The 11,564-nt window shown below is 41.8% G+C and overlaps 1 protein-coding gene across 3 annotated transcripts in view; it reads left to right on the forward strand.

The window, feature by feature from the left end:
- Positions 1 to 4,078: 4,078 nt before the first annotated feature.
- Cd84 (CD84 molecule) overlaps positions 4,079 to 11,564 on the forward strand; it is a 35,178-nt gene continuing 27,692 nt past the window's right edge. For 2 of the 3 annotated variants that reach the window (XM_021167596.2, XM_021167602.2), the window contains exons 1-2: positions 4,079 to 4,178; positions 4,968 to 5,091. In XM_021167596.2, the coding sequence (XP_021023255.1) occupies positions 5,046 to 5,091 (46 nt within the window). In that variant the 5' untranslated portion in view covers positions 4,079 to 4,178; positions 4,968 to 5,045. The remainder of the gene's footprint in view (positions 4,179 to 4,967; positions 5,092 to 11,564) is intronic. The other variant, XM_029482157.1, reaches the window with a different exon arrangement.

An 11,564-nucleotide genomic window follows, 5' to 3' on the forward strand; every position in this document is an offset into this window, starting at 1 on the left:
TTTGATTTGCATTTCCTGGTGGTTAAGGATGGTGATCACATTGTTAAAACATTGAGTGACTACTTGTATTGCTTTTTCTTTTTTTTCAAGTTTAGGACCTAAACCAGGTTTTCCGGGGGAAAACATGGAATTGGATTGTTTTCTTATTATTTTGCTTTTTGAGCTATATTTATACTACAAATATTAATCTCCTGTCAGATTTTCAGCCTACAAATATTTCTTCCCATTTTTTTGGCTGCCTCTTCACTTGATAAACTGTTGCCTGTGCTATACACAAACTTTTAATTTCATGAAGTCCCTTTAGTCAAATGTTGGTTATTTTTCCTGAGAAGCTGGGGTCCTGTCCCAAAAGCCCTTGCCTACGCCCATATCTTGTAGTGTTTTCCCTAGCTTCTCTTCTGGCAGGACCAGAGTTTAAGGTCCTACATGTGAACTTCAACCCGTTTGGAGCTGATTTCTGCAGAGGGTGAGAGCTATGGTTCTAGTTTCATCCTTCTCCGTGTAGATGAAGGATTTTCCCAGCTCTGTTGCTTGGAGGCTGTCTATCCTCTGGTAATTTTTGGCATCTTTATCAAAGATCGCGTGAAGGCATGTATCTGGACCTTCAGTTGAATCCCGTATATCTGTGTCAATGCTATTGCACAGGTTGTACTACTATGCCTCTGCAATATAACTTGAAATCAGGTACAATGAGACCTCCTACATTCTTCTTCTTTGAAAAGTATTTTAAAATTTATTCTTTGAGAATGTCATACACGTATATAATATATTATGATCATATCTACCCACTCCATTTGCTCCTTCCAACTGCTCCTGAATCACTGTCTCAAAAACCTTGACAGATTGCCTTACCTATAAATTTCATGTCTATGTAATGTACATGCATCTACATATACATACAAACACACACACACACATATATATATATTCTACATAATCACGCATATATATGTATATGCGTGATTATGTGGAAGACATATTGAATCCAATTAGTGCTGCCCAAATTAGCATGGATTATGCACTTAGGACCAGATATTCACAAATGTAGGACTATCTTGAGCGTGGACAACTTACCAGTGGCCACACCAAAGAAACATAACTGTCCCTTCTGCAGCAGTCATCAACTGTCAGTGGCTCCTCAGTTTGGAGTGAGGGCTCACGAGCCCCTCCCCCATCCACCCTCCATCCATTGTTCTTTTTATCCAAAATTGCTTTGCCTGTCTAGAGTCTTTTGTGCCTCTAGGTGAATTTTAAGATTGCTTTTTCTGTTTCTGTGAAAAATGTTATTGGAATTTTGATGGGGATTGCACTGAAAATCTGTTGATTGGTTTAAGGGAAATGACCATTTTCACAAGAGTAGCTCTTTGAATTTATGAACCTAAGAAGTTTTACTAATCACTAATAAGTGGATATTAGCAAAAAAAAAAAAAAAGCTGAACAGAATACCCAAGATACAGTCCACAGAACTCAATAAGCTCAACAAGCTGAAGTGCCCAAGTGAGGAGGCCTCAGTCCCACTTGGGAGGGAGAAGAAAGCAATCACAAGTAGGGAGGAAGGGAGGGACCTGGGAGGGAAAATGGGTGGGGGAGGGAGTGGGGGGGGGGAGAGGGGAACCTGATCTGGTATTGGGTGAGGGAAAAGGACTGAAGCCCTGATGGCCAGCAGAAAATATAAACAGGCAACCTCAGGAAATAGGAGGATGGGGTACCCCCCAGAATGCACCAGAGACCTGGGAGGTGAGAGACTTCCTGGACTCATAGGGAGGGACCTTGGATGAAATGCCCGACAGTAGGGAGAGGGAACTTATAGAGCCCATCTCCAGCAGGAAGACAGAACATCAAGTGAAGGATGGGATTGCCATCCCACAGTCACATCTCTGACACATAATTGTTCCTCTCTGAAAGATGATGGAAATGGAGAGGAACCTGAGGAAAAGAAGGTCCAGCAACAGGCCCAAGGTGGCATCCAGCTCAAGAGGAAGTCCAAAGGCCTGAAACCATTACTGAGGCTATGGAGCACTCACAAAACGGAATCTGTCATGACTGCCCTCTGAAAGATCCAACACGCAGCTGAAAGAGTCAGATGCAGATATTTGCACCCAAGCAATGGACAGAAGCAGTTGACCCATGTTGTTGAATAAGGGAAGGCTGAAAGAAGGTGAGGAGAAGAGTAATCCTGTAGGAGGACCAGCAGTCTCAATTCATCTGGACTCCCGAGATCTCTCAAACACTGGGTAGGGTAGGGAGGAGGTGTGGGATGGGGACAAGTCAGAGGGTGGGTAGGGGGTGGGGTGTCAGGGAATGGAATATGCACTGTAAAAAATAAATTAAAAATAAATTAATTTTTTAAAAATAGTTTTTACCATCTTCTGGTATCTTCATTAATTCCTTCAGTATATTGCAAACTCCAATACACCTTCTTAGGTATGTATTGAGTGTTTTAACTGTGATTTAACATGGAGGAAACATTTCTTCTATTCATGCTTATTTGGTGTTCTGTGTACCTTTTGTACTATTTCCCTAAATGTGGAACTATTTTTACTATGGTTTTGTGGAAAATATTTTTTTACACCTTTAGCACGCAATTCAACTTCTCCATAATTCATAAATTTTCTCTTTCCATGTTGTACTAAGTATATCACACATTTTACATACTTATATTAAACCAGTCACTGTCTTTGACCTAATATCTCAGTCCCTTACTATGTCTTCAATCCCTGTTACTTTCTCCTCATGACACATTTCGTTGCAGAGGCGTCACACTGCACATTTAATTTTCTTAAGCTTTTCATTTTTAGCATCAATTCAGTCTGATTTTTCTTTTGTATTTCCATTTCTTTATTTAATTCCACTCTCATATCTAACAATTAGCTTCCTATATCATTAAGATTTTATTCATGTCTACTTTCATTTCTTTAAGCGGGCCTTCATATCTTTGAACATGTCAAGAAATGAGAATATATTCATAATCACTCTATGGAAGTTTATTTCTAAGTCACTTTGATTAAGAGTTGCTACTTGGGGGAGTGTAGTTTAAGGAAGAGACAGGTTTGGTTTATTTTTGTGTCTGTGTGTCTCTCTGTGTGCGTGTGTCTCTGTGTGTGTGTTGTGTGTGTTGTCTGTGTATGTGTGTGTCTGTGTGTGTGTGTGTGTCTATATATGTGTGCCTGTGTGTGTCTCTGTGTGTGTGTGGTGTGTGTCTGTCTGTCTGTGTGGTATGTGTGTCTGTCTGTGTGTTTGTGTGTGTGCTGTGTCTGTCTGTGTGTGTGTCTCTGTGTGTGTGTGTCTCTGTGTGTGTGTTGTGTGTGTTGTCTGTGTGTGTCTGTGTGTGTGTGTCTGTATATGTGTGCCTGTGTGTGTCTCTGTGTGTGTGTGGTGTGTGTCTGTCTGTGTGTCTCTGTGTGTCTCTGTGTGTCTGTGTGTGTGCTGTGTCTGTCTCTGTGTGTGTCCTGTGTGTGTGTCTGTGTGTGTGCTGTGTCTGTCTGTGTGTGTGTCTCTGTGTATGTTGTGTGTGTCTGTCTGTGTATGTGTCTCTGTGTGTGTGTGGTGTGTGTCTGTCTGTCTGTGTGGTATGTGTGTCTGTCTGTGTGTCTGTGTGTGTCTCTGTGTGTCTGTGTGTGTGTCTCTGTGTATGTTGTGTGTGTCTGTCTGTGTATGTGTGTCTGTGTGTGTCTGTGTGTGTGTGTCTGTATATGTGTGCCTGTGTGTGTCTCTGTGTGTGTGTGGTGTGTGTCTGTCTGTCTGTGTGGTATGTGTGTCTGTCTGTGTGTCTGTCTGTGTGTGTGTCTCTGTGTAATATGTGATTTTACAGTGGAGCTCTCAGCTCAGGTGACAAGGTCAGTTTCTCTTGAGTCAGTTTTCTTGTTTCCTTGAGTATTTGCAATGTTCCAGAGGGTTATGGTACAGTTGAGGTGTCATTTCTCTCTGTGCTTAGACTACTAAGCTCTGTGTCTCTAGTCCTCCTCTGAGAGCAGGGTACCATCTTCAGCACCAGTCATGACCAGGAATCGGCCCATTTACTGCAGGATGGTTTGTGGCGTCTCTCGTGTTCCTTGTCTGGTTCCACAAACCCGTCTCGGTGCTTGGAGTTCCTCTGTGACTGACCACTTCTTCCTTTTCTGTCTAATGGTGAACACCTTTCTGGACCAGCTCTGTGTTTGAATCTGATTTATGCTCTGGTAAGGTCTCCTCTGGATCTAGTTTAGCTCTGGCTCTGACTTCAGATCCATCGATGGCTCTACCTTTGGCTTGCTATCTGGAAATGTGTGTCTGCCTTTTGGAATCTGACATGCTTGCACTGAGAGTTCAGAGTGGGTCTTGGTGTTCTCAGCTTAGCTGCTCTTGTCTCACTAAGGGCTCCATGCAGTTCAGTTGTAGAGACAATTGGTGCTGATTCATGACGTGAGTGGGGGAGTTAACTAGGTGATGGTGGGTCAGTGGGAGAGATAGCAGCAATCTCCAGCATCACAGATGCTGACTTTATAGGGCCAGTGGGCAGGAGGCAATGGATGCAAACATGGAGACACTGAACTCAAAGAATATGGCTTATTCTTGTGATTCAAAATACAATTAACCCTTTGCCTAAAAATACTAATTCATTCTGCATATTTGTCTCGGCTACATTGTCAATTCCTTTCAGAAATCTCCCTAACTTACCCTAGCCTGGAATAGATGCCTCCACCCTCAGAGGTTCCTGCAATTCTTCCTGCTGCAGCATATCATCCCCATTTACTGAAATTTCCTGTGTAATTATCAATCCCTCTATAAAGAATATAAACTCCACAAGGGGAACTCATTACTTTTAGCTACTGATCAACATCCATGGTATGTCTGGCACATAGTAGGCACTTAATAAATGTTTGTTGGATAATTAATAATGAATATGCACTGCTGTTGTATAATGGAAAACACTAGTAAGTAGGTTAAGAAGTAACACTTCTTAATCAGCTCACACTTCCTCCCTCCAGCTCCGGAAACACCACACTGAAGTGAAAGCAGCTACCACACCAGTTATTTTTCCTCAGAAGACTGGAGTCTGACTGGACATGGCCCAGCACCATCTGTGGATCTGGTTCCTTTGCCTGCAAACCTGTGAGTTCTGAACCTTGTTAGGATTCAAGTCCTACTATGTCATAACTTTTTAGAAAATACACACAGGAGGGCAGGGACGTGTCCCTTTGATCTCGTTTCAGCAGAGTTTCCTGGGCTTTCTGTTCAAATTATACTCAACCTACTGAACTAGAGTGAGAACTTAAGACCCAAGCAATGTGCTTCATCACATTAAACCAGTCTTCTTTCACTTTCTGAACCATTTCTTCATTTCTTGGATGCGGCAGAAGAATAGATCCAGTTTTCACATTCATTCTGTTAGCCCACGTGTTTTTATGGGGAGAACTGATATTGAGATATGACTGAGAAGTGATATTGAGATATGTCAACAATCAATGATTGTTGATTCCTGTTATTTTGTTTTTGTATTTGGTATTCTTGGTGGTGGTGGTGGTGGGACATGTGTGTGTTCAAATATAGTAAGTCTTTGAAAAAATATTAGACTAGTGTAGTGGTATACACATTTAATCCTATTACTTGGGAGACAGAGACAGAAGAACTCCAGACCATTCTGGTCTACACAGGGAGTTCCAGGCCAGCCCTCCATATGTAGTGAGAGCATGTTTCAAAATCATGTATATTTTAGCTACTTCTATTGCTGTGTTTCACACTTGTGTTTCATGCTTTATTAGGAAGAGTCCTGGCTCTGTTGTACAGAGATCCTAGGCAGGACTTTATTGTTTGTGTAATGGTCCAAGTAAGCTAAACAGGCAGAAACATGGTAGCAGTTTGAGCCTGAGTACATGGTGTTAGGGTTCTAAAAGGAAACCAGGGATGAGATACTCATTTTGTCAGGGATCCTCAAAATGATAAAGAAATCATAAGTGCCCATTACCCTAATTTTACCCATGTTTCCCCTCTAAAGGACTATTGCAGATAATTCCTAAGGGTACAATGTGCTCTAGATTCTCCTGCTGACATCCTTGGTGGAGTGGTCCTTTCTATGCAATGCTGAACATGGAGTCCCATACTGCTTTTCTACCCCTCCCAAGCATCAGAGCAGCGGAAGAGTGGGTTGAGGAGAACTGTATATAGAACTCTCTGTATTTCCCTGAACTCACTGATACCAGGGAAGTTAGAAACAATGAACTCATGACTTCTTTGTGCTGGAAAAGCTTTTTCAAAACCAAGACTTATAGTCTTATGATCTGATTCAACTGTCTCGTGGTCTTGTGAACTCTGACTGCCTTTAATGTGCCCTAGGGCCAGTTAGATTCCAGGGACACAAGACAGAGACGTCTATCACATTGCTTCTTACATGTTCTCTCTACAAGTCTTTCCTGTATTCCTATTATTATTTTCTTTTTTCCTCCCATTCCTGCGTCTATCTAGTCAACCCTTGCCCTTTGATCTTTTCTCCTGTCTCCCACCCATAACAGCAAGAATTAACCATGTATGAAGCAATCACTATTTGTCTGACATAATTCTAAGCCCTCCACCACAATTATTACTTTGTTCCATCCCATGATGCGCTATAAGATGGATAGAATTAAAATACACATTTTCAGATGAAAACATTGATACATAGACACTCAGAGGTCAAGTGAGTTTTGTTTTATTCAAAATTAAAGTATATGCTAATATAAAAAAAAACACTAATAAAGCTACACCACACCTCTGGTTGTAGAATGTTGTAGGTTTCTAAAAAACAAAACAAAACAAAACAAGGGTGACCCAGGAGTTTCTATAATGATGGAGAGTGACATAGGATTTTTATTGCCCAGCCCCTTCCTTCCTTGTTGCTCTCAAAACTCTCTTGGCTTATTTTGACTAATTATATCTCTTCTTTCAGTGTTGCATACTAAAGCTATCTCTGTTCATCCTCCCAGATCTCAGATACAGAGGGAGCTTCTAGCCACACTGTTAACTGAGGGATGGAGAACAACAACAACAAAGTCATTCAGCTACTGCCCCATCCCCCAAAAAATGAACAAGAACAAGAAATAGTTATTTAAAGACTCATGAAGAAACAAAGGGTAGCAGTGGGTGTTAAGCAACAGTTCAACCCTCCCTACTTCCTCTCTCTCTCTGTTGCATCCTCCCCCCACCCCCACCCTGTCTCACTACAGTGTACCAACCCTTCTTTATTTCCTTCCAGTGGTCTATAGTATTATTTTAGCTCCTTCAACAATGTTTGTTTGTTTGGGGGTATTTATAAGTAAGTGTGCATGGGGGAGAGGGGTATGCCTATGTGCATGCAGGTGCATGTGTGTGCACCTGCATTAGGAGGTCAGAAGTCAACACTCAATGTCTTCCTTAATTATTCTCCACCTTATTTTCTTAAGACGGGTTCTCTCATTGAACCTGGAGTTCCCTGATTCAGCTAGGTTGGCTGGCCAATGAGCTTTCAGGAATCTGCCTGTCTCTTCCCCACCCCAAGCCTCCCATGGTGCTGGAGATACAGGTGTGTGCTAGAGATATGAATTCAGGTCATGATGCGTACAAAGCAATTACCTGACACACTGAGTCATCCTCCAGCCTCGTCCTCAATTTGTACTTAAGAAACAGTTTATGCCAGTCCACAGATATTGGATTATTTAGTCATGAGGTCAGTGTTATCACCAGAGTTACTGCAAAGCTGAGGAACCCATTGTCTTTGCTGTTGTCATTCAGTCAAACACAGCTTGTCTTTGTGACTGTGTATGGTTTAAACTCATGTGAGTATTGCTTATATGAGGACCTTTCTTAACGCTGTGAATATAAATTATCTGAGGCCCTGAATGAAGTTAGCTATTGTATGAGGCTTTAGTCTGCCTCATTTTGAGGCTCTTGTTTTCCTAGGCCCCACTGCCTCTAGAGCAGTGACAGTCAGAATAACTCTTTTTGATGGGACAATGTTGATGACTAGACCTACATAAGGTAAAGGAGTGTGGAGAATCTGGTGAGAAAAGAGAAGAGAGCACACAGATGCTCTGAGGTGAAGTGCCCATGGCCTATATGGCATTCAGAGCAAGAGGAAGAATGAGAAGACAATGACTGAGGTTTAATCTGCTGGGACATGGATGATGGTGACCTCTGTGACAGGAGACTGTGTGGCTTCATAAGCTCCAGGGAGACGGTATATGCTCTTCATAGACTCTAAGAAGAGCCACAGGAAATTTTCCTCTATCCAGTTAGAGACCTCCTAGCCCGTCAAGTTCTCAAATCCAGGTGATTTCCTGACACCTTCCTATTTGTTTATCCTTTTAAATTCTCTTTTCTAACCATCTCTATTGTCAGACCCACCTGGCTCAAATCCACGTCCATTCTACCTCCCCCAATCTGGCTTCTGATTTACTTACAGGCTCAGCTCTGAACCTAAGCCTTACAGTTCCTGACTTGAATCTTTCTATATCACCAACCTCAGTACTTGGCTTTCTTGTTATGATTCCTAACATTTCTCAGAGGTCCAGCTANCATAGCAAAATAAAATGTAAAGAAAAAGAGATGGAGAGACTTAAATAGCAGCTTTTGGCAAGTACTTATTCATGGAATGTGTGTTTGTAAAGTCCACCTATAGATACACAATATATTGTCTGATGAAACACAGGTCAACATCTGATGCATGGAATGATCTGTTGCTCCACAAGTACCCCAGCTTAATGAAAAAAAGGATGAAGGCTGCCTCTTACAGAGAGTCTATCCACTGTGTTCTATCCATATTAATGACATCCTGTGATATCTGCTCCAAATTCCCTCTTCCTCAGAACTACCAAGATCACATTCACTCAGGATTTCATCCATTTCACACATCTCCTGTTTATTTCGTCAGTGTTCCTGATGCATCTTGACTTCTAGTCCTGCAAAAATCTACAATGGCCTCAAGTGAGAAGAGATGTAGCCTCAGGCCTGGGTTATTTAGCTCATCCTGCTAAAAACAAAAAAAAACTAGAAAAACTAAAAACTGGTAAGGTCCTCCCCCTGCAACAAGACTCTTTTGGGCTGTTTGTAAAACCTGGGCCACAAAGTCTGGAACAATTCTTCTACGCCTTGGCAGATCTCAGTTAGTGACAAGGTTTTTATTCCCCTTTGGATGGCAATTCTGTCTTTGTCATTAATTTGTTGTAAGCTTGCTAGCTCCAGATAGTTGAATGGAGCCCACCAAAGCATCAGGTAGTCAAAGAAATGGCCCNTAAAATGGAGGTAGTCATTTGTATAAACAAGTCTAGAAAGACNTAACCAAGCCACTGAATGAAAAATATAGATCCAGTAATTTCTCCCCTGACTAGATGTATCTGCATTAATATAATTATCAGACATATTTAAAATACAGCTTCCAGGTTACTTCCCAAACCCAGGCCTCAACTCTCTCCTCCACCATTTATATCAGCCTTATTGTCTGACTCTGTGTTGCTGGTGGCATTTTCAGTGTAGTTTGTACAAAAGGTATCAACCTGAGACCTCTTGATTGGCTTCAAGGGCCACCATTTCAGTCTCCCTGTAGACTCTGGGCTCAGCCAGAGTCCTTCATACCTGAAATCAGGCTCTTTACTGAGTCAATAGATCATCATCAATTTTGAAGGTATCCAAAGTGGCAATCTTACACCTTCAGGGAAAATACATGCATCCCCACATTTGCATAAGGGATGGGACAGAACATTTTCTGTCATGGTATCTTTCCATAGCACTTACCTGCTATTCCCCTGTCCTTTGGCAACCAGTGCTGTTCTATAGTTCTTCGAAATCTCCTTCAAAATAGTAACACACACTACCTGTGTTGTACCCTGAGTTCACGGGAAACCCAGACAAGCCCAAGAATCTCGAAGTCCGCTGCAACTCACAAGAGTCTTTTATTTTCAAGCTTGAACTCAGGTTCGCCCACCTAGCACTCACTGCATGAATGCTGATAAGCGACTCTGAGTCCAGAAAACATTGGGTTTATATACATAACAACAGTTGTCTTAGGGTTTCTATTCCTGCACAAAACATCAAGACCAAGAAGCAGATTGGGAGGTTGAGGGGGGCGGGGTTATTCAGCTTACACTTCCACATTGCTATTCATCACCAAAGGAAGTCAGGACAGAAACTCACACTGGGCAGGAACCTGGAAGCAGGAGCTGATGCAAAAGCAATGGAGGGGTGCTGCTTACTGGCTTGCTTCCCCTGACTTTCTCAGCTTGCTCTCTTATAGAACTCAGGACCACCAGCCCAGGGATGGCACCGTCACCCACCATGGGCCCTCCCATCCTTGATCACTAATTGAGAAAATGCCTTACAGCTGGATCTCATGGAGACATTTCCTCAAGGGAGGCTCTTTTCTCTGTGATAACTCCAGCTTGTATCAAGATCACTGCAAACAGACTTTACCATGAGTTGTAGTTTGAATATGGCATATCTGTTCCAACCCATAGATTTCATATGATAAAGTCTTAGTTTTTTACCTAATGGCCTTTGGGAAGTGATCCATTACAATGGTTCTAACTTCACCAATGGGTTAATCTTTTGATATATACAAAATCGGATGACCATATTAGGAAGTGATAGAAGCTAGGAGATGCACGTCTAATCAGGAGACAACAATTACTGGAAGATATGCTGTAGAAAGGGACACCTTGTTTCCAGACTTTTCTGTTCTTTCTCTGGTTACTGGGTACCATGTGGAGAAAAGCTGGCCTCTGTCACATGCTCCTTGCAATTGTGTTCCATCTTTCCCAAGGCTTACATCGGTGGAGCCAAGAGACTCTGCACTAAATCAGTCCTCCTTTGACTTGTGCTACAGCTTCTGCCACAGCAATGGAATCTGAACATACATCATTCATCCTGCATCGGTGGTAGCCTTTTCTAGTCTTTGTTTCTCCTTTAGAAGCATGGCCTCGTCTTACTCGTCCCATTTCTGGTCCACTGTATGGAAGTTGGGAAATAAGGCTAGTCAGCTGATGTTGTCTCTGTGAGACATTTCTTTTTTACCTGGATCCTAAGGTTTCTGCAACTATTTGGTCTGCTTCATCAATTTCTTGTTAGCTTATAAGACCCTGTCTCAAATTCTTTTTTGCATCAAAAATAATTGAAACCACCATTCATATGTACTATCCAGATATCCATAAGTGCTATTTCATTGCACACTATTTGTTATCCATATTTAGAAATGAGGAGTTAAGGGTCATTGGATTTCAATAATTTTTTTCAAGACTAAGTTGGTAGGTTCAAATACACCTGAATCTAACATGTATATACATCATTGGCATACATTCTACCAAGTTTGATCCTAGGCTTATTGTTAGAGGCTGGTCTGATCTTCTACATGACTGAAGGTGTGAAGGCCATCAGGAGTAATTATCTTTCACTTTATGTTTTTCTACACTGTGTGTTTAATATGTTTTAAGCACCTTCTGTGTGCCCTGATAACAGTTCTATGAAACAGAGGTTTTCACAGCCCATCTTGTAGGAAACTTAAATTAAAGGCTCATCAAATGAACACAGACCCACCTGGCTCAAATCCACGTCCATTCTACCTCCCCCAATCTGGCTTCTGATTT

The sequence above is a fragment of the Mus caroli genome, chromosome 1 (assembly GCF_900094665.2).
Source record: "Mus caroli chromosome 1, CAROLI_EIJ_v1.1, whole genome shotgun sequence".
Lineage (NCBI taxonomy): Eukaryota > Metazoa > Chordata > Mammalia > Rodentia > Muridae > Mus > Mus caroli.